General features: G+C 47.0%; 1 protein-coding gene across 2 annotated transcripts; it reads left to right on the forward strand.

The window, feature by feature from the left end:
- The first annotated feature begins 1005 nt into the window (after positions 1-1005).
- LOC310833713 (solute carrier family 22 member 6-A-like) lies at positions 1006-19636 on the forward strand. Of its 2 annotated transcripts, XM_083716475.1 has the most exons (10): positions 1008-1747; positions 4887-4990; positions 5453-5607; positions 10734-10902; positions 11322-11445; positions 12974-13089; positions 14529-14743; positions 15744-15852; positions 17300-17503; positions 19193-19636. In XM_083716475.1, the coding sequence occupies exons 1-10, from the start codon at positions 1331-1333 to the stop codon at positions 19287-19289; spliced, it is 1710 nt and encodes a 569-aa protein (XP_083572601.1). In that variant the 5' UTR covers positions 1008-1330; the 3' UTR covers positions 19290-19636. The 2 variants fall into 2 exon arrangements, with proteins under 2 accessions (XP_083572602.1, XP_083572601.1); XM_083716476.1 differs by lacking the exon at positions 19193-19636 and having other exon boundaries at positions 1006-1747; positions 17280-17449.
- The last annotated feature ends 3874 nt before the right edge of the window (positions 19637-23510 follow it).

Here is a 23510-nt window from a genome sequence, read left to right on the forward strand (position 1 = left end):
AAGGTTGCAGAAGCATTTTTAGCCTGGGGGCTACATTACCCCCTGGGCTAGTTTCTGGCTGGTATCCACACACACACACACACTCCCCTTAAATTGATACGGCCACACCAAATTTGAAGGCCTTACATGCTAATGAACTTCCCTTATTTGTGCAGCTCCCATTTACGGAATTTCACTGAGTCACACGCGAGAAGAATTTGCCACTGTTCCCCACGTGGGCCCTTTGTGACACTGGTGCAGGCAGCTGCCTCACCTGGGTTGCCTCTTGGCAGCTTTCCAGCCTCCCAGGCAGAAAGGGGCAAAATCATAAAGTGCTCTGTGTAGCTCAAAAGCTTGCACACACACCAATCAGAGCCTGATGGCGGGATATAGGAAATGTCCTTCTGCTGAGTCAGAGCCAATGGTCCATGGAGCTCACTATTATCCACACTGAGTGGCAGCAGCCCTCCGGGGTTTTGGACAGGGAATCTCCCCCAGTGCTACCCAGAGATGCTGGGGATCGAACTCCGGACCTTCTGCCTGCTGCAACAGAGATGCTCAACCACAGAGCCACTTCCCACTGCCTGAGGAGAACAATTCTTCTTTCCAGTGCTGTGCATCTCCTGCCTTTGTCATTCCAGGGCAGGCGATCTCCAGCGGTCCGCTTTTTAAGATTATGAGCACGGAACAAGAAACAAAAAACGATGCTTCCTGTAGCCAAGAGAACACAGCCAGCTCCCCCTCTTTCCTTTCTCCACACGCCTCCCCCCCCAAAAAAACCCTAATACTTGTTCCATGCAACACCCTGCCCCACATTTACTGAATGCCTTCATTTTCTCCTCCTTCCTATCCCTTTTGGACTAATCCTTCAAAGCCTCATTAGAACTTTGACCCAAGTAAAGTGATTAGGGCTTGCATAATCCCATGGAGAAGAGAACAACCCCCCTTTTCTGAAACCTAGCCCCATTGGTTCCCCCCTCAAGGCTATGGCACACACACACACACAGGGGAAAAAAGGGACTCATAAACACCCCATGCAGTTTACAGCCTGTGTGAGGAACAGTCTTGCAGGGATGACTTGAGTTCACAAAACAGGTTGCTGAAAATGTGTTTTTTATTTCCCCCGCCAGGCCGGCCTGCGATGTTTTCAGCTGCGGCCAAGATGGGGGCCGTCACAGCTTTGCCTTGAGAAAGATCCTGACCCTGAATTAGCGAGAGGAAACTTCTTCCAGCGAGGGTGGGAAGGGTTTGCCTGGGGCTGGCATGCGTTCCGGAGATCCCGGCCACAAAAGATCGCTCCTGAGCCCAGCCACTCAGTCGTCCCCCTCCAAACGTTCCTCCCTCTTCCACCATGGCGTTTGCCGACCTACTTGAGAAGATCGGGGGCATGGGACGCTTCCAGGTCCTACAGGTGGCCTTGCTGGTCACTCCTGTCTTGTTGGTCGCCAGCCACAACCTGCTGCAGAACTTCTCCGCCGCCATCCCGGACCACCACTGCCGGATCCGGCTGGTCAGCAACGCCACTAACCCTGGCCATGCAAACAGAACTACTCAAAAGTCAGGGACGGAGGAAGACCTCCTGTGGATCTACATCCCCAGAGACGTGGCCGGGAAACCGGAGAAGTGTCGCCGGTTTGTGACCCCCCGCTGGCACCTCCTCAATTCCAGCGCCGACGACAGCCACAATGTGACACAGGTGGACACGGAGCCGTGCTATGATGGGTGGATCTATGACAACAGCGTTTTTGTCAACACTATCATCATGGAGGTGAGAGGGTCTGGGCGGCAGGTCGGGTGGGGGTCAGGCTGCCACGGCATTCCACATGGGTTCCACGTGCAGTGATGTTTCATAGGGGATAGCTTTTCAAGGCAAGCATTTAATAAATGACTTGCACCACATCTTCCTGCAGCCCCATGATGTCTGGGACTGGTGAGGATTGTAGTCCTGAGGACCACAGCTCCCCCCGCCAGCTCAGTCTCTGCTAATTGGAGACATCCGAGGGCCAAGGCGGACATGGCGTTGAATGTGTCTTTGCATTTAATGGGCAGGTTTTTTTTCTCCCACTAGAACCAGCTGCTAATTATCAGGATCCGTGGCAGAGAGATTTTAACTATCTCCTAGCCCAGAGGTCAGCAAACTTTTTCAGCTGGGGGCTGGTCCACTGTCCCTCAGACCTTGTGGGGGGCCAGACTATATTTTGAAAAGAAAAAGGGGGGAATGAACGAATTCCTATGCCCCACAAATAACCCAGAGATGCATTTTAAATAAAAGGACACATTCTATTAATGTAAAAACATGTTGATTCCCAGACCGTCCGTGGGCCGGATTGAGAAGGTGATTGGGCCAGATCTGGCCCCTGGGCCTTAGTTTGCCTATCCATGTCCTAGCCCATTGCGCTGGCAAGGAAACTTTGGGTGCTGAAAGTGGCTAGTGGCCTTTTTGGGGAGTGTGCCAAACCTCAGAACAGACCTCTCTTCTCTCTTCCCCCGGTTCAAGGCTGCAAGCCTGTTCCTCATCAGCCTGGGCCCAAGCAGGCAGGGCGTGGCAAGGGCATGGGGGAGCAGCTGGCCCTCACAGGCTCCTAATCAGGGACCCCAGTGAAGGCACGGGGGAGAAAGCCGATTCTGTTCATATTTATAATTGAGCCTGCCAACTTTGCACGTCCCAGAGCAACGTGCAAACTGATTCACAGCCGCCATCCTTGCAAAGGCGCGCGTCTCTGAATTTTACAGTGAAATTCTCCAGACATGCAACCTGCACACAAATACATATATACTGGAGTAAGTTGCCTATAAAATTATACATACGTGTGAAGATTGCACGTAAAAATGTGTTACCTTAGGGAACATGGTTTTGCTAAAAAGTATACTAGGCAAAATTTCACAGAAAGATTTGTATACATGAATCAATAATATTGGGAGAAATTCGCACCAAATTTCTGATAAATATTCAGGAGGACTATTTTTAAAAAAATTGCAACCTGGCATGGAAATATGGAGAACTGTACTTAAGACTGGAGGGCTGAGGGCTGGGCTGCTTTTAAAAGGGGGAGGGGCATATTTGGTATAGGTAGCAAATACAATCAGCATCATGCTTTATATATCTTATTTTGCTTGGCTACTGAAATCCTGCCACCATCAGTTGCTAACTACAAGAGCAAAGTGAAACTGCCAAGGTCAGTAGCAGTCTACCTCTGATCACCAGAGGCCAGGGAATAAGAGCGGAAGAGGGCTATTGTCTGCATGTTTGGCTTGTGGACTTTCCATAGGCACTTTGGCTGTCCAGCGTTGGAAGTAGGTTACTAGGCCAGATGTATATTACTGCTCTCTTTCAGCAGGACACTTGCTTTCATGCTGCAGAGAACAGCCACATCGACTGCCACAGCGTAGGAAGGTTAATGTTTCAACTGATTTGACACACACTGATGTTTTCTGTGCGTGCCATCTGCCTGTTTTTCATGTAGCAATTATTTTTATATATATAAAACAGGTTAACGTGGCAAAAAGGTAAAATGTACTGAAGCAACAGCAACCCTGTGTTTCAGTTCACCATTTTTCTCACAGCTTAATTCAACAAGCAAGAGGAAGGGGATGTGATATCAGGTAATAGCATGCAGAAAATTCCACTGAGGAGGGGGAAGCATGGCAGGTCAGAGGTTGACAACCTTTTTAGGCCTTTGGGCACATTTTTGTGCAAGTGCCACGAGCATCGGTTGCTCTCATCACTGCTCCCCCCCTCCCGGCGCTTCCCAAAGGATCTGGGCAAAAGTCCCATCCAGCAGAAGTGACCGGAGCTTTGAAAAACGCATAGAGCTGAAAGTGGAAGTGAGAAAGAGCGTCATTCTTTCAACTTCCTCCTTTAGCTCTCTGTGCTTTTTGACAGAGAAATGGATAGCTGTCCTCACCACCTCACCACCGCAGAGGCAGGGTGGGGGCTTCTCCAGAGAGAAGACCTCAGAGGTGCTGTAGTGCCCACAGGTGCCAAGTTGGCACCCCCTGCTGCAGACCCAGAGATCATCTACTACAGTGGTACCTCGGGCTACAGATGCTTCAGGTTACAGACTCTGCTAGCCTAGAAATAGTACCTCGGGTTAAGAACTTTGCTTCAGGATGAGAACAGAAATCGTGCTCCGGCAGTGCGGCAGCAGCAGGAGGCCCCATTAGCTAAAGTGGTACCTCAGGTTAAGAACCGTTTCAGGTTAAGAACGGACCTCCGGAACGAATTAAGTACTTAACCCAAGGTACCACTGTACAGCAGAATCCTGCAAGCACACAACTCTGTGTGAGGTTGTCTCCTTTCAAACAGAATCTCAGCGCTATGAGGGCTGACCAGCTGCTGGGGGGGGCTCAGCATCAGCCCCACCTGCCCCACCAGATGATTGGCACTGTCACTGCTAGCTCTCCATTTGACAATATTTGCATTACATTTTGCTCACACAGACCACATCCAGATGGGCAGCTGTGGCATGCCTCCACACTCTGGGCGGCTTCCAACACATAAAAACATATCATCAAACATTAAAAACCTCCAGATACAGGGCTGCCTTTGGATGTCTTCTAAAAGTCGTGTAGCAACTTAGATCAGGTGAGGGAAGCTTGTCAGCCCCTCTAGGTATTGCTGGACTACAGTTCCCATAATCCCTGGCCACTGACCGTGCTGGCTGGGGCTGATGGGAGTTGGGAATTCAACAGTATCATAGATGGCATCAGATTCCCGAGACCTGCTTTAGACCTCCCACCACCCAGCTTCTCCTCTAGGGGGCGACACACTGAACCACACCTCCCCCTAGTGGTGGGATGTTATATCTACAGCATTTAACCGACTGACAGGTGGATTGCGATTCCTCTTCTTGTAAGAAAGGGTTGCTTTGCCTGCATTTTAACGCTCTTCCATTCCATCCATGCAGTGGGATCTGGTGTGTAACCTGCGGACCCGGAGACAAATGGCACAGTCCATTTACATGGGGGGAGTTCTGGTGGGTGCTCTCGTGTTTGGGAGCTTAGCTGACAGGTGGGTATCTGTGGTTGTTCAATATATCTGCTCAGGGGTGGAGAAACTCAGGCCTGGTGGGTGAAACAACTCAGGTGGAGGGGGGGGGGAACAGATGAAGACGTGAACTGCTGTCTCAGTTAGGCTTGACGAAACGCTGGCCTCAGCAGCACTGTTCCCGCAAAGGGGCATGGTGGGAAATCAAACTGGCAGGCCGTTTCCCATCCAAGTACTAACCAGGCCTGACCCTGCTTAGCTTCTGAGATCAGACAAGATCGGGTGTGTTCAGGGTAGTATGGCTGTAGACAGGCCGTTTCCCAAATCAGTTGCTAGCATCAATGAAACCTGCAGCTTGAGAGGCACCTTGCTAGACTCTGCCCCCCCCCCCCATAAAAAAGAATCTGGGACCAGTCCTGCTGTTAGTATTCAGATTGTTGGTACTGTAGCAATGGCAATATATTCATGCAGTGTCCTGTGTTGCAGATTTGGGCGCAAGCCAGTTTTAAGCTGGTCCTACCTGCAGATGGCTATTGCGGGACTGTGCACCGCTTTCTCCCCGAATCTCACAGCCTACTGCGTCTTCCGCTTCCTGGTTGGCATGTCGTACTCTGGGATTATCCTGAACTGCATGTCTTTAGGTAAGAGTCACAAGGCCCAGACCGATGGGGCCTGTTGAGCACCATTAGCTCAGAGTCCCAGGGATGGCAGAGAAACTGGTTCAGCCTGAATTTAAGCAGCTCTTAAATTCGAAGCTCTTGGGTGCCTATCTGGAAAGCATCTATCAATTCAATGATGCACCTTTCCAAAGGAATTTTTGGTTCTAAAAAATGTGCATTTTACAGGAAATGGTCCAAAAAGAAAAAGTAAATGCATTTATTAAAACACGCACACAAACCCGGAGTGGAAGTGATTGCATGTATGCAAACTCACACAGAATGGAAACAGCCAAATTCATCTACAGTGGTACCTCTGGTTACATACTTAATTCGTTCCGGAGGTCCGTTCTTAACCTGAAACTGTTCTTAACCTGAAGCACCACTTTAACTAATGGGGCCTCCCGCTGCTGCCTCACCGCCACCGTGCGATTTCTGTTCTCATCCTGAAGCAAAGTTCTTAACCTGGGGTACTATTTCTGGGTTAGCGGAGTCTGTAACCTGAAGCGTATGTAACCCAAGGTACCACTGTATTCCCTAGCTGGGACAGGGTAGATGGAATGGTACAAAATTGAAATTTCATAAGATTTCAGAATTTGATTGTGGACCTTGCGAATTTTGTTCAGATTTGTGGGTGGATGCCAATTAAGCTTTATTCAGAGTAGACATGTTACTATTAATGGTCCTAAGTTAGTCATGTCTATTCATTTCAGTGGGTGAACTCAGAGTAGGACTTCCATTGAATGCAACCCTCCGTTTTTAAATGCAACTTTAAGGCCACTTTGGATGGAATTCAACTTTGTGCTAGTTCCATCCAAGGAAGTATTTCTGCTTGCCAGGTGGAACAATTTCGACCCTGTTCTGCCAATGTGCTGATCTTGGGGTTCTCCTGATCCTCCCAAGCAGATTTGGGGAGGGGAGGCCAGTTGCAGAGGTTTCCACTAGTGCAGCAACATCGTCGGATCGGGCCCTTTCAATCTTGTTTCATGACTTTAAGGCTATGATGTTCAGCATCAGCTAGGTAAATTTGATTCCTCTGCACCAGAGGTAGGGAACCTTATTCTGCCCGAGGGTCTTGTTCTTCCGTGAGCTACCTACCAGGGGCTGCCTGCCAGTGTGGGATAGGGACCAGAGGACCAGTGAAGCAACAGGCGAGTCTCTTACCTTTGCACAACAGACTGCATTCCAGCCACACAAAAACCAGAGGTTTCTACACACAAACACCCCTCTCCCTATCTTTCACCCAGACAAGCAAAGAGGCATTATCAGAGTTCAAGGGCACAATTCAGCCAGGCAAAAACATTCAAGCAGGGTGCAAAGCAGAAACAGTGAGGGGTGTGGCCTGGAGAGGGGGTGTGGCCTAGAGGACTGAGGGCCAGATAGAGAGGCCTGGAGGGCCACATTTGGCCCCGGGCTTAAAATTCCCCAGCCCACTATGCTATTAGCTTTAATCACTGGATCATAGACTGACTGAATATGGGTCACCATTACAGAAGGGGAGAAATTCAATTTTGTTTCTATTTTAATTATGAAAAAACCTACCAAATCTTCATTTTTTAAAATCTAATACATGAACCAAAGTATCCTTCTAAACAAGCACTCTTCCGAATTTTGTGGTGCAGTTCTCCAACCAATGTGCACAACAATGGACCATAAAAGCTATGTGTATCAGTCAAAAGTGTGTACAAAACCGTGTATGTTAAGAGAAATTCATACTGAAATGCTGCTGAATTTTCATGAGGGCTTAAAATACAAACACACACACAAACTGATGTGGAAATGTGGAGAACCGGGCATGAACGTGGAAGCATGAGGAACTGAGAGAAACTGCCATCATCCTCAGCCACTGGCCATACTTGCAGGGGCTGATGGGAGTTGTAGTTCAGCAGATCTGGAGAGCCAAAGGTTTCCCACACCTGCTTAGACCCTCACCCAAGCCACTAGGAAGGAGACTCAGGGAACTCTGCGGACTTCCTTAGAATCACCTGGCTGCGTTTGGGAAGAACCTTGAATCTGGAACAAACTAGCTGTTATTGCAGCTGGTGTTATATGTCTCTAAGTGCTAGTAATCGAGCTTCTGCATTTTGCAAAATCTGCAGTGGGTGTCTTCAAGGGAGGGTCCACACAGAATGCATTACAGTAGTCTATCTTGGAAATTATCACTGTGGCCAGACTGTTCAGGATCAGCCGTAGGTGGCAAATCAAACAAAGCTCATGAATGGTGGTCCTAGGACTCCTAGCCATCAAAGCCACTGGTCCTCCAGTGACAAGGTTGAATCCAGGAGCACACCCCACCCCCAGACTATGAGGCTGCGCCTTCAAGGGTAGCGCAATGCCATCCAGAACAGGCCCCCTATCTAATTCCTGGTCTTGGGCACTACTCACCCACACAGCCTCCATCTTGTAAGCATTCAGTCTCAGCTCATTGGCCCTCACCCATCCCACCACTAAAATCCAATCACTGGGCCAATGGTTTCACTTGATTCAGACACCAATGAGAAATAATAATAATAAATAATATTTTCTTTATTTATACCCCGCCCTACCCGGTTTAGAAAACCAGGCTCAGGGCAGCAAACAACAAATTTAAAACACTTAATTGTAATACAACAAAAAACACCGTAAAAAACAGTATAAAAGCGTGAATAACAATAAATTTAAAGTTCTAAAATCAATTTAGGGGAAAATCCATCCAATAAACATTAGGTGATCACCAGGGCTACCTGGCTAAATTAGTCCTATTTGGGCCAGCAAGGGGGCCAGGGGAAAATTAGCTGTGGGGTCTCAGAGCGGGTGATCTTCATAAAAAGGGGAGGGGGAGGGAAGGAAGGGGAATAAAAGATCAGGCTAAATTCAAATTGAAAGCCAGGCGGAATAGCTCTGTCTTACAGGCCCTGCGGAAGGAGGTTAAGTCCTGCAGGGTCCTGGTCTCATGAGACAGAACATTCTACCAGGTCGGAGCCATCACTGAGAAGGCCCTGGCCCTGATGGAGGATAATCTGACTTCCTTAGGGCTCAGGACCTCTAAACTATGATTATTCATGGACCTTAAGTTCCTCTGCGGGGCATACCAGGAGAGGCAGTCCCATAAATAGAGCTTTGGTGTCCATCACCTTGACTCTTTCTCCCCCTCAGCACTGCCCCTGCCCACCTTTCCTCTGAGGTGCTCAAGTTGGTGCACCATTCAGGGATGGGCAGAAGATAAATTGGGATCGATTAATAGGCCTCTGGGTGGTTTGCAGTGGGTCGACCAGCTGTTCTGATTCCCAGCAGTTCGAACAAAGAGCAGCAGGTGTTTTTCTCCAAAATCATTTTGCTGAAAGAGTATGCTTGGAAGAAAACCAGGAGTGAGTTTTTATGTAAAACGACTTGGAAGCTTGGTTCTGGACTTAGCCTGTGTTCCAAAAAACACCCTGTTCCTTTATTCTGCATGACTGAGATACTACTTTGTACCTGGCTCCTGGCTTGGGGTTGTAGCTAAACAATGAACAAAGTTGGTTCCACAATTCTGAGCCTTCCCCGTATTGGTATATATGGTTTTCCCCATTTTATCCTCACAACAACCCTGTGAAGGAGACAAGTCTAAGAGATGGTGACTAACTGGGTGTCACCTGGTAAGCTTCAGTGGTGAGTGGGGATTTGAACCCAGAACTCCCTGGTCCTGTTTCTACACGTGTCTAATCACTGCTGGCTCTCTTGTAAGAGAATTAACCATTTGAAAAGTTGTCAAAGAATTTCAGCAATGACTATCCTGGAAAAACACTGCCCCCAACATTGTTCCATTTCTACCCTAAGCCCAAATGTGAAGATCCTTCTCCCTGTTTCCCCCACCCCCACAAAAATCCGGGGGGATAGGTTAGAGAGAGGGGAGACTGAATCAGGCTCACCCATTGAGCCTCATGGTTGTCTCTACCCACTGAATCACACTGCCCCTTGCTCTGTAATTCCAAACATTTCCGCTCACAGACTTAGAGGCTGTTGCCTTTAACACCTGCAAGACAGGTTGCTATGTGACGGGTGCAGCTTTTACTCCAGTGTGGAAATGGAGCAGTGGCTGAAGCTAGACCTGCTGGATTTCTGCCTGCCAAGCAGCTGTGGGAGGTGCAGGGGAGAGCTTGCTTTTGCATGGTGGCATGTGGAAGAGTGTTTTCATGTTTGCATTTTCTTGCATTCCTGACTCCATTAGCTATGTTTTGCCCTCAGCATGTTGCTGAGCTGTACAAATATTTATCCCCCTGGTTTGGCATACCTGGCTCTCATTTGCTTTGTCACACGCAGAGAGGAGAGGCGCAAAGGGTGGGTGGGTCACATGATGTGGAAACATTGGAGACGGATTGTGGGGGGAGAGAAATGCCAGGCTTGTTTGGTCATATGGGAATAATTAATGCAAAACAATATCTCATTTGATCTGCTCTGTGCTAGATTTGCCAACTGACCGGAAAAACACACAACCTGGCCTGCTCTTCTGCTCCTTAACAGCAGCTTGACAAGGTGCAGAAGGGAGCAGAGGAGGTTTTCTATGGGATGAAGAAAAAGCAGCATTCTCGGCTTGTAATATCTGCAGAACCAGTCACTGTCAAAAGCAGGGGAGCAGAGGGCAGGAAGAGAGTTGGCAACCCTTGCTGCACCCCTACTTTAATAAAAATGCACTTCTGCAAAGAATAATCATATAATTCTATGATTCCTATCTTCCTAGTTAGATCAGCCCTTTATCCAGAAACACAAAGACTAGAATCTTACTTTATTTTTATGAAAAGGACCATAGCTCCGTAGCAGAGCATCTCTGCAGAAGGCCCCAGGTTCATTCGCCAATGGCATCTCCAGATAGAGGTGGGAGAAGCTCCCTGTCTGAAACCCAGGGCAGACTCTGCCACTCAGTGTAGACAGCTCTGAGATGTATGGATCCCAGTGGAATATATATGTGTGTTGTAACACTGTGACACCAGAGGGCGCTGTAGAGCTGAAGTTAGAACTGAATGAATTTTTACATTGTGAGCTGTAAAACGTTTTTTCCAGATCATTTTCAGGGTGTTTTTTTATAGCTGTGTAGATGCATCCCCTGTTGCTATATAATGATTAACTGATCTTCGCTCTCTCTGTGTTTCCTTTAGTCCTCGAGTGGGTACCAACCAAAGTGCGCACGATTGCTGGGACTGTGGTGGGATATTCTGCAACCACCGGGCAAATCATCCTTCCTGGACTGGCCTACGCCCTCCCAGACTGGCGCTGGCTCCAGTTTGCTGTTTCAGTGCCCTTTCTCGCCTTCTTTGTCTACTCCTGGTGAGCACACATCATCCCTTTGCAGAAAACGCCCTTAATTAAACCCTAGAGAGCAGCCAGGGTCTCATTCAACAGCTCCTATGACTTTTGCCATGAATTGCTGCTATGCGAGCATTTGGCCAAATGGCTCATTCGCGGGAGGGCATCTGGGCTGCGATCCGGGTGCCTCTTACCTACATGCAGCGCCGAGCACACGTTGGACCACACGATGTAAACGAGCCAGACCGAAATCGCCCCCCCCCCCTTAAGAAAGGTCAACAACTCTGGGAAACGGGGGGGGGGGGCACCAGAGAGATATTTGCCCCACGGCGCTGGATATGCTTAAGGCAGAAAGCAGAAGTTGCCCAGGGGTACTGGTCCTACTGTGATTGTGTCTCCAACAGTTTGAGATTTGACTTTTTTTTTTTAACCCTGCCTAGGTGGTTTGCAGAATCCGCACGGTGGTTAATACTCTCGAACCGACTGGAACAGGCTGTGAAAGTTCTTAAGAGGGTAGCGCAGATCAACAGGAAAATGGAAGAGGGAGAGAAACTCAGCACAGAGGTACAAAGACGAACTGAGGTTGTTGATGCAACCAAATTCACAAGCAAGGGATGCGCTCATTCTGTGAATCCGTGTCTGTTATGTTGGCTGGATTTGTTGTTGTTTTTTAATGTGAATCTTTGAATTTTGAAATATTCGAATGTGACTCAATTTGGAGGGCACCTTTAGCAGAAACACAATACAGCTGTACCTTGGATCTCAAACACCTTGGCTCCAGAACAAATCAGCCCCCGAACAATCGAAACCCGGAAGTGAGTGTTCTGGTTTTCGAATGTTCTTTTGGAAGCCAAAAGTCTGACAGGGCTTCTGTGGCTTCCGATTGGCTGCAGGACCTTCCTGCAGCCAATCGGAAGCCACGCTTTGGTTTCCAAATGTTTTGGAAGTCGAACGGACTTCTGGAACGGATTCCATTTCATTTCCAAGGTACGAATGTATTAACATATTGGGGGGGGGGGAGACACACCATATGAAAACACTTCCTTGCCAACATTAGTATCAGCATTATTTATATATTACATCTATCTGTCACTTTATACAAGAGATAAAGTCTCGAAGTGACCTGACAAAATGAAATAAAACAAATAAAAGCAAGTTAGAACCAGAAAGAAATTAAACAAACAATAGAGAACGCTCAGTGGTCTAGCTAGGCCAATATTGTCTACACTGACTGGCAGCCTCCCTCCAGGGTTTCAGAGACGAGGTTTCTCACAGTCCTTTCTGGAAATGCCAGGGAAGGAACCTGGGACATTTTGCATGCAGGGCATCTGCCACTGAGCTTACAAACTCACCTGTCCATCACCTGACATCGCATGATGTCATGCACAGGACAGGTAAAGCAATTGTTTCAAATAGCACCAAATGCATGCTGTAACGGAGCTTTCCTTTGCAACTGAAGCTTAAATTGAGCAAGGAAAGGTGCCAATTTAAAAAGGGAAGGAGCGTTGCTTTGCAGTTCAAGGTGGGAACCTGATATTATACAATGCCAGGTGACAGGTGGGTGCACAGCTTGGCCCACTGCTCAAAGTGGTCCACCCATTCCTGCCCGCCCCCCACCCGAAGCTTTGCAACAACCCTAACAGATAGGCAACATTCTACTTAAATGCCTCCAGCACAGGATTTCTGGGCATGTTCTAAACTTTATCTTTCTCTCCTTTTCAGTTGAGTACATGTGTATTTACTGGAGTGCACATATTTTTAAAAACTGTGAGCCCAACATTATCCACCTTTGCAAACGGGAATCATTCCCTCTACTCCTAGAGTTTGGTGGTTACAAGCTACTACTTAGGGAGTATTGCACTATGTGACACACGGGCAATCCCAAGTGGGTTTGGTGACTCAAGAGATAGGACTGGTGAAGGTTGTCAGTCACCCAAGGCCAATGGCAGACTTCCTGAGGTCCTTTAGGCTCTGCCGCCAGTGCCTCTGCCAGCCTCTGCCTTCATTCTTTCCTTAAATCAGGGCAGTCCAGGAAAGCTTCTGCATCAGTCATGAGTAAGATCAACCATTTGTTCTCCTTTTCTTCCTGTAGGTCTTAAAAGCTAGCATGCAGAAAGAATTGTCTCTGACACGATCATCCTACACAGCCGTCAGCTTAGTTCGTACACCCACCGTGCGCCGGATCTCCTGTTGTATTTCCAGTGTCTGGTACGCTTTGACCGTTACTTTTCATCCCTCCACTCCTAAAATTCAAATACTCTCACCAGGGCTAGAAACTTGGTTTTAAGATTCTTTTCAAAATGCAACACTAAAATCATCAAGAGGTTGAATTCCTAATTACTAAATTTTAGGACTGCAATGCTTTAAAGATAAAGGGACTCCTGACCAACTCTGGGATTGCGGTGCTCATCTCGTTTACTGGCCGAGGGAGCCGGCATTTGTCCACAGACAGCTTCCGAGTCATGTGGCCAGCATGACTAAGCCGCTTCTGGCGAACCAGAGCAGCGCACGGAAATGCCGTTTAATTTCCCGCCATGCTTTTGAACTGCTAGGTTGGCAGGAACAGGGACAGAGCAACGGGAGCTCACCCCATCACGGGGATTCAAACTGCCGACCTTCTGATCGGCAAGTCCTAGGCTCTATGGTTTAACCCACAGCGCCACCCGTGTCCCCACAGTAGTAGTACATTATTTTTAACCTAACTGCTTACTAAGCTATGGCTGTCACACACTTTCTCTCCAGTTTCCTTTTTCCAATATATATTTTTTTATTTAATTTCCAATTCCCCCCAAAAAAGTTTTCAAATTGAATAGTTACGTTGTTTCATATATTGACTTCCCACCTCCACCTCCGGAGTGTTTTTGTTCAACCCCTTTTTTCTACTGCATTTTATATCAAAACTTTCTCTCCAGTTTCATATCCACTGTGACATAAGTGTACATTGTCTAAAACCAAAACAAATGATCTCCTCCTCCCCCCACCCCCGCTCCAGAACAGTTGCTTTAGTCCTATGAAAAATTATGTAGATTAAATGGATTAAATGTTACGGCTCATAGAGTTAAACCAACACTTTGATCCTTTAGAAGACAAGTTTATGCCCAAATCAGATTATATATTTGTGCCACGTATATAAAAAAGAAGAGTTTAGAAAGAAGGTACAGTCAAATGCCTTGGTCCTCGGACGTTTTGGCTCCCAAATGGCGCAAACCCAGAAGTGAGTGTTAAGGCTTGCAAACGTTTTTCAGAAGCCAAACGTCCGACACAGCTTCCGCTGCTTCCGATTGAGTGCAGGAAGCTCCTGCAGCCAATCGGAAGCCGCGCTTTGGTTTTCCAACCGTTTCGGGAGTCAAATGGACTCCAGGAACGGATTAAGTTCAACAACCAAGGTACCACTGTATTTTGTGTTTGTAGCATCTTTTCCAGGGCCAGCTGTATCTTAGAGCTATGGAGTGATCAACAGTGTGAATGACGCAAGATTACGTCCTGCTGGAATCTCGTTGCATTCTGTCAAATTGGTAACAAGCAAAATCCACACAGCTCTCAGCTCCAAAAACTGTTATTTCTGACAGAGCTACCCACCACAATCAGAACCTGCACATCCCTTGCCTTTCTTTCTGTGCCATCTCCTTTTTACACCCCGTTTCCAGGTTTGCCACTAGTTTCGCTTACTACGGCCTCGTCATGGACCTCCAGAACTTTGGCTTCAGCATCTACCTGATCCAGGTGGCATTTGGCTGCATCGACATCCCGGCCAAGCTGGGGGCCGCCATCGGGATGAGCTACATCGGACGGAGAACCACACAGGCCTCTTCTGTCATCCTGGCTGGCTTAGCCATCCTGGCCAATATATTTGTGCCCCAAGGTAAGCTGATGTCAAGCAGAAGTGGTGAACGTCATCGCTGCTTGGCACTGTGCATAGCCACCACTTGCACCCGTTGCTCTGAAAATCAGTCCCATGAGGTGGTTTGGCGGCCGATGGCACTTAGTTGGTAAATCCTCTTTCTTCTTTTATATTGCTACAGTCACCAGATAGCTTTCCTTTGTTAGGGTGGCTTGTTGGTTAATGCATCAGAATGGCTCTGGTAGATGCTTCCTTGATGGGAACAATTAGATGGGAGAGCTTTCTGGAATACTTAAAATGTGAGGTTTACACACATTGAAGTCTTGCCAGGATTCAAGAGATGCCATGATAAAAAATAGGCAGGCAATAATCCTTAAATGTTAAAAATATCAATAGTCCAGTTCAAAATGGAGATTGCTCTCTGGAGGACAGCAAAGAAATGTCTTCCCACATTGCAGGTAGGAAAAATAATAAATAATAAATAAATCTTTATTTGTACCCCGCCCACCCTGGCCAGAGCCGGGCTCAGGGTGGCTAACATTACAAAACTAACACAGTATACAATGAAAGAATGGGTATTAATCTAGAGAGTTTCAGCAACTCAGAGATAATTTCAAATCAGCAGAATTCACAGCGCAGTCCTATGCTTGTTTACTCAAATTTCCCACTATATTCAATGGGACTTATTCCCAGATAAGTGAGCCCGGGATCTCAGCCTAAGGCTGCAAACCAATATAGAATTATCTGAGAGTAGAAAAAGAATGTGTAGTGACAGGAAGAAGTATAAATTGCATTTTCTATTGTTCTCCTTCCCGCAACAAATGTTTAGAGGCTATGACATCGTAGAGTCCCCTGTTGGTGACTGTCTAGCCACCACGCTTTCTGTGATTTAGCTGCAGATCCTCCCGCAGTTCCCTGGACTTGTTGGTAGCTAGGAAAAACAAAATAACCATCAAGGTGTAAGGGATGGAAAACTTACCATAACCCCATATGTGTCTCCTGACTCTTTTTTCCACACAAGATCTATACACCTTGAGGACCTCCCTGGCAGTGCTTGGAAAAGGATGCTTGGCTTCATCCTTTAATTGCCTCTATCTCTACACAGGCGAGCTCTACCCAACCGTGATCAGGTAAGTTTGTGCCTCCGACTGTCACCTCCCCTTTAGATTATATGGAACAACTAGCAACATTTGAGAAAAATTGGAGCCAGTGGCTTCTCATCGCTAGAGTATGATATCATCTGAACACGCAGCTTTCACCAAGTACCAGTGCTGAATCCAGGCTCCTGATTTAGCAACACAAAGCCATTCCCAACATGCAGAAATAATTGCCTGGGCAAAGCTCATTAAGAATATGCTTGTTACTTGGATGCCCCATGACAAAGGTGCCTATTTGCATATGAGAACGAGAGATCAGAGATATCAAAGACCACAAACATTCACTTAATGCTGTCTCATATAACTTAGGAGCACAGGAGGCTGTCTTAGGGACTAAATGTCCAACCACAAAAATCATAGCAGATTTGACTTCTTCACACCCAAAAACATATTTCTAAGGCCCCTCACTGAAGAAATTTGCAAAAATTAAGCTTCACCCCTCCTAAAATGGCACGACTTATTGGCAGTGGTGTAGCGTGGGTTGCCAGCGATCAGGGCCACACCAAAGGGGTGGATGGAAGGGAGGGAAACAGATGAACTATGCTTGTGATCCACGTCACCCAGGGGATCATAGTTGCCAAGAAAACAAAAGAAGAGTTGCTCCATTGTCTGGAGAGGTCACTTCCTGGTTTGCATGGAGAAGCTGTTTTCAACAAAGCCCAGCAATGGCAGCATGCAGCTGTATTGAGGCAGCACTGGGTGTTGACATTTTACACCCCTAACAATTTTGTGCCTGGGGCAACCGCCCCTGTGCCCCCCATGCTACGCCGCTGCCTATTGGTCCAGCTAGCTCAGTATCACCAGAAATATGTCTCTAGGGCAGCGGTTCTCAACCTGTGGGTCCCCAGATGTTGTTGAACTACAACTCCCATCATCCCTTGAGCTCTGGCTTTGCTAGCTAGGGGTGATGGGAGTTGTAGTTCAACAACATCTGGGGATCATAGCTGTTAACTTTTCCCTTTTTTAAAGGGAAATTCCATTATTCCTAATAGGATTCCTCAGAAGAAAAGGGAAAAGTTGACAGCTATGCTGGGGACCCACGGGTTGAGAAAAGCTGCTCTAGGGTTTCAGGTAGGGGTCTCTCTCTCTTTCCTAACCCTCCTTGGAGATGTCAAGGATTGAACCTGAGACCTTTGGCATACAAAGCAGATGTTCTGCTGCTAAATTACAGCCTTTAATGCTCATTAGTGCCTGTTCAGACATTCAGCCCAAAGAAGCAACTTGTGGCTCAGTCCCCAAAGCAGCTTCTCTGAATAATCAAGTCCCACAAAAAATATCCTCCCCCCCCAAAAAAAAGACACCCAGATCTTGGTTCCCTTTTTCTGATTTGTTTACTTGTTTAAAGAACCAAGATAAACCAACCATTTGTTTTTTACCATTTTATGGTTTCTCCTTTAAAGGTTGTTTTCTACACTTGCAGACAGACCGGGATGGGGCTAGGAAGCACCCTGGCTCGTGTGGGGGGCATAGTGGCGCCGATGGTAAAAATGACCGGGGAATATTTTCCATACCTCCCACCTCTCATATACGGGACAGCCCCAATTCTGTCTGGGATTGCCGCTTTCTTCCTGCCAGAGACACGCAACAGGCCGCTCTCAGATACCATCGAAGAAGTTGAGAGTGGGTGAGTCCCTGTTTGTGGCCTCCTGGAAAGGCATGGCCAGGGGGTCAGGAAACTTTCGCAAGTCTCCATTCATGAGTCCACAGCACATCCCATCTTCGCATTTCTCCACCGTTTAAAAAAATAATAATGAAAAGCAGAATTTGTATTTAGAAATGCATGCTTTTGAGTGTGTTTCCTCACAAAATTTTATGCATTTCTAAATATATACTTTATTCCAAAGTGGACATTTCCTAATACATTTTAATTTTGTTAAAGAAATTTCTTTATACGCCTCCAAGCGACTTACAGAAGGGAGTAAACCATGCCATGCACAGGCTGTCATAAGTGTGGAGGAAAACCTTCACAAGTTGCAGAGATTCCAAAAAATAGACCAGAGGCAATTGTATTTCATCCAGCAGAGTTGTACTGCAGCGTAATGGTCACTACCGTATTTTTCGCTCTATAGGACGCACCCGACCATAGGACGCACCTTGTTTTAGAGGGGGAGAACAAGAAAAAAAAATCTCCCCCTCTCTGCTCAGCGCCCCTTCAGCGAAGTGGCAGGAGAAATGGAGCCCATTCCATTTCTCCTCCCGCTTAGCTGAAGGGGCGCTGCGCAGCTCTCCCTCTCTGCTGAAGCCAGGAGAGTCTTGCTCTCCCGGCTTCAGCAAAAGGAACCCGAAGCCTTTAGAGCACAGCGTGAGGTCCTTCTGTGCTCCAAAGGCCTCAGGCGGCTATCCCTTAAGCCAGCACAGAGAGAGGGGTCGGTGCGCACTGCCCCCTCTTGCTCTCCAGGCTTCAGCGAAAGCAACACGTAGCCTCCAGAGAGTGGAGGGAGCTCTCCCTCTGCGCTTCGGAGGCTTCGCATTGCTATCGCTGAAGCCAAGGAGCCTGCATTCGCTCCATAGGACGCACACACATTTCCCCTTAATTTTTGGAGGAGAAAAAGTGCATCCTATAGAGCGAAAAATACGGTAATCCAGTACATTCAGGATTGGCACTGTCCATAAGAAACTCAGTTGCAGCACTTACAAAAACTTATAACACAAATGAAACTTAACACTAAGCACACTATGTACAGAACACCACACCAGAAGGAAGAGAGATAGAAAGATAAAGTAAAACCCAGGCTCCTTCTGGCCTGTATTTATAGTCAGAATGACCTTAATTGAAAGAGATAAGAGAACCAGTTCAAACCAGCTTCCCAGAAGGTATAACCCAAACAATCATGACCCTTCTGCCTGTTTCTCTCACACAGAGAAGCTTCTAGTAGCTTCTAGAACCCTCTTGTATTAATCAGAATGGGAAAGATGTCCACGCATCAGATCAATACTTCCTGCACTAAGAAATGCAAACTGACACAGGCAACTCCCCATTTATGCACAGTCAAGGCATGTGCGACAATGACAGCACACATCGCCACATACCCGCAAGCGACATGAAAAGGGGCAAAAACGGCCCATTTGATTCTGGCTGCAGACCCATTTGACACAACTTTGCAGAAAATTCACATTTGTTCATTTATGATGCAACTTAAGGCTGACTTTCAGAGGGAAAGCTGCCGTGTAAGCAAAGTAAAACAAAAATAAAATTGAGTTTAAAGGGAGGGGTGGGGAGGAGCAGGAGATCCTGGTCCAAATCTATGGCCCCTGCAGTCTGCAGCTGCCTTGAGAAGCCCTGACAATGTCTTGCCTTTTTATCCCCCAACAGACAGGTGCCAGAGCAACATCTCCCTACCAAGGACCATGAGCAGGTTTTGCTGCAGAAGGTGGGCCAGGAGATGCCCCAGGAACCTGGACTGTGCTAAGATGGGGGCAGAGGAAGCCGCTGGCCATCTGCTGGGAATCGCCATGCCTTGAGCATCCTCTGGAGGGAGGGACGAGGGACGAGGGAGCGTCAGAAATTGACATGAATGGACCAAATAAAACAAAGAAATCAATTGCCGCACATCTCTCTCTGGGCACAGGCAGAAGATCAGGCCGAGCCTTTTTGCTTGTGGCAAAATGATGCAGAAACCAGCATTTGGGGTGCAAAATTCCAGGTGTTCTTGCATGGGCATAGCCAGCATTTATGTTAGGGGGTCAGGACACCCACCAGTCATCACCCTCTCTGGCTCTGTCTAGCAGATTCAGAATGAAACATCACAACAACAGTTGTTTTCACTCCAAGTGCTCAGAAAAATATCTGTAAAAATATTCAGTCATTTGAAAACTGGGAAGCTAAATAAAAAAATTAACATCAGGGAGTAGCTTTCATGTCGTTGTCAAGTATATTTTGGAAAATTACAAAGAACATGCCTTTTTTCATCTTTTTGTTTGTTTGTTTAATTAAACTTGAACAAGTTTTCTTGGATTTGCTGAAAACCTCAGCACTTCCTTCTCAAATTCCTTTTTTCCAATGCAGTTTTTCTGTGCACGCTCAGAAAGCACATCTCCCCTGCCATCAATGACCTTAGTTGGGTCTTTTCTCTCCGCAAGGTACTGAATGACCGCTCTATAGTACAAGTTGTGCATTGCTGAGCAAGACAGATGAGCAGAGCCTTTTTTTGTAGTAGGTTCAAAGACGCCCATGGGTTCCTGACTTTTATTTTAAACAAAAAAGCAGCAAGTTCCTAGCCCCACTATGAAGGCAGGGAGTTCAAGTACCTGGGGCCAGTGCCTGGTGCTCACAAAAGTGACCCAGGGGAAACAGAGATGTCATTTGGTGTCCTTTTTTGTCATTTCTCTGTGAAGGCATGCTACCTCCATGCACAGTTTGAGGGATCAGGGCTCCCACCTGCTCTGTTGCGTGCAGGGGCTGGTCAAACAGGTGATGGTCATGACAACATCACAAACTTTGCTGACCTGTAGTCCTGCAAAGGTGGTCAAGGTCTGTGAACAGAAAAATCTAAGCTGTCTCAACAAACCTGCAAGGTTGAAGGGGGAAGGCAAGGGATTGAAACTTGCGGTGTAGGGGCAAGACCTTAATTTCCAGAGTCAATTAATAAATTTGAGTCAATTAATCAGCAGAACCAAAGGAAACCTGTTTAGAGATTAAAAGGGCACGCAGTTTAACTGGGCAGCCACTTTAAAACATTTTTTTTAATCTCAAAGCTGGCACCAGCAATCGGCAGGGTTGGGCATATCTCAGGACCCAGAGGGGGTTGGGCAGTGCCACTCGGGACCTCTGCCACCATCCTCCCTACCAGGGAACACAGATGCATAAAAACTGCCAGGCCGTCAGCATTCAGCTCCCCACAGTGGACATTCATTACTAATTCCTAAGTTGCAATGAACAGAAACAGTTGTGGGCTATGCTTACGTTCTTAACCTGTGACCTCTACTTGTTGTTGGACTACAACCACCAGTTTCCTCACATCCTGGTAATACTAAACCACAGCTGGGTCATTTGCTGCCACTGAATGTTGGGAGATTCAGGGCTAGCAGTGATTTCTGCATTGCAGGGGGTTGAACCAGCTGATCCCTGAACATTGGCAAGAAGAAGAAGGAGGAGGAGGAGGAGGAGGAGTCTGGATTTGATATCCTGCCTTTCACTCCCCTTAAGGAGTCTCAAAGCGGCTAACAATCTCCTTTCCCTTCCTCCCCTACAACAAACACTCTGTGAGGTGAAAACAAAAAATTCCTTCCAGGTATCTGAAGAAGTGTGCATGCACACGAAAGCTCATACCAAGAACTAACTTAGTTGGTCTTTAAGGTGCTACTGGAAGGAATTTTTTGTTTTGACTATGGCACACCAACACGGCTACCTATCTGTATCTGTGAGGTGAGTGAGGCTGAGAGACTTCAGAGAAGCGTGACTGGCCCAAGGTCACCCAGCAGCTGCATGTGGAGGAGCCGGGAAGCGAACCCAGTTCCCCAGATTACGAGTCCACCGCTCTTAACCACTACATCACACTGGCAATGCTGGGGCTGGAGGAAGCTGAAGACTTCTATTGGACTACTGGGCTAGTCCAATCTAGTAGTCCAATAATCAGGCTGGTTTGCTGAAAAAAATAAGATCAAACTACATTCTCAAACGTCTCCACCAACCATTGGCTAAATCTCTCAGCCTCAGAGGAGACTGGAAGTGCTGCAACATTCAGATATTTTACTCTGGACCATGAGTAGGGAACGGATGGATCAATCCATTTCAGTTTTTCTCAGTATCTCATTCCCCACCCTCCATCTCACATTCTGTTCTTCACATTGCTGCAGTGATTTGCAATTTTTGTTTTTAATGCTCATGAAGATTCGTCAGCATTTTAGTGCAAATTTCTCCCAATAATGTTTCTGTGTGAAGTTTTGATTAATATGCACTTTTATACCAAGCAATCTTCTCCTAACGTAATACCTTTTTGGGTGTGATTTTTCAGTCATGCATGCATTTTTTAATGCACACAGTCCCCCTAATATGTGCATTTTTGCACACATGTTTGGGTTGGAGAAGTGTGTTGCAAAATTCAGAGACGTGTGGAATTCGAGTATAGTTGTGCTTTACATAGTTCCTCATTAAAATGCAAGCAAAATCAAGCTGCTGCCCCCCCCCCCAATTCCTAACCATGAGAAATCAAACCTTAAAACTCTCTTTTCTCTTCCACCAATAACTTTCTACAAAGGCAGAAAAGGCCAGGAAAAATTGCTTTGGTGAAAATAAAAGAAAGTGGAGCTTTCCTGCCTGCCAAATTGGGGGTTCCATCCAGCCAGGCTCCTGGATATGAATAGAGCACACAGGCCCTGCCAATGGGAAATGAGCAAAGAAACGTAGGAGAAAATAAAACACTCTCATCTCCGCTGTTTTCTGCAGCCCTTCTCTATGGCTAAGACCTTTTTCTCCCCATGAAAGGCCCAGCTGTGTTCTATGGCAAGCTCACCCCATTAATCTAGGCCTGTGTTCCAGCGAGTTCCCACATACAGCACTACTCTGTACAAAGGAGAGATGTTTTAAATCTCACAGCTGTTTCCTGTCTGCTCTGCTTTGTACAGTGACTATGGAAATGGGCTTCTGGCCTGCAGATCCACTCACCTAACTTTGTATTGTTGTTTCTCTGTCTCAGTGGCACCGATGCTACACCTCACCGTACACTTAAGCTAACCATGGTTTGGAAGATCAGAAATGCACAGGGCACCATGGTTTGCTTTGCCAAGCTAACGTCTTCCCCAAAGAAGCTGAAGCCAGATCCATTTGTCCTCAGGAATGGACAGATATGTCCATTTCAGTTTCACCCGGTTTCTTATTTTCCCAGTTTTTAGTTCAGTTTGGTACATTACTGATAAGTCTGCCAATTTTGGTTTCTCTCAGTTTCCCACTGTTCCAGCCTTACCTGTGTTTGTTTATTTAAAAGCATTTCTTTAAAAACAAAACTAAATATTTTTGTACACAGTCTTTGGATGGAGAACTGCATCATGAAACCTGCAAAAGTCCAAGTTTTGGTTTGTGTACTGTTGGCGCTGTGGGTTAAACCACAGAGCCTTGGACTTGCCAATCAGAAGGTCAGCGGTTCGAATCCCTGCGACGGGGTGAGCTCCTGTTGTTCAGTCCCAGCTCCTGCCAACCTAGCAGTTTGAAAGCACGTCAAAGTGCAAGTAGATAAATAGGTACCGCTCCGGCGGGAAGGTAAATGGCATTTCCGTGTGCTGCTCTGGTTCACCAGAAGCGGCTTAGTCATGCTGGCCGCTGTATGCCAGCTCCCTCGGCCAATAAAGTGAGATGAGCACCACAACCCCAGAGTCGGTCACAACTGGACCTAATGGTACTGTTTTAGGAAGTGCAACTAACATGGGCCGAAATTTCCACTGACACAACTGTTAAAGACCAGACAAGTCACATATCCTATCGCACCTGTTCAGCATATCCTGGCTTGTGCTGACCTGGTGCTCTCCAGATATTTTGGACTACAATTCCCATCAGCCCCAGTACAGCTGGAGGGTACGACATAGGGGAAGCCTAGCCTAGACCAAGGCAGGCATATTAGTTTACAAGGAATTCACCAGAAGCCTCATTTTAATTGAATGCTGCTCCTCCGTGGCAAGCTATGCTCAAAGCAGCTCAC

This window comes from Podarcis gaigeae, assembly GCF_964106915.1.
Source record: "Podarcis gaigeae genome assembly, chromosome: 16".
NCBI classification, from domain to species: Eukaryota; Metazoa; Chordata; class Lepidosauria; order Squamata; family Lacertidae; genus Podarcis; species Podarcis gaigeae.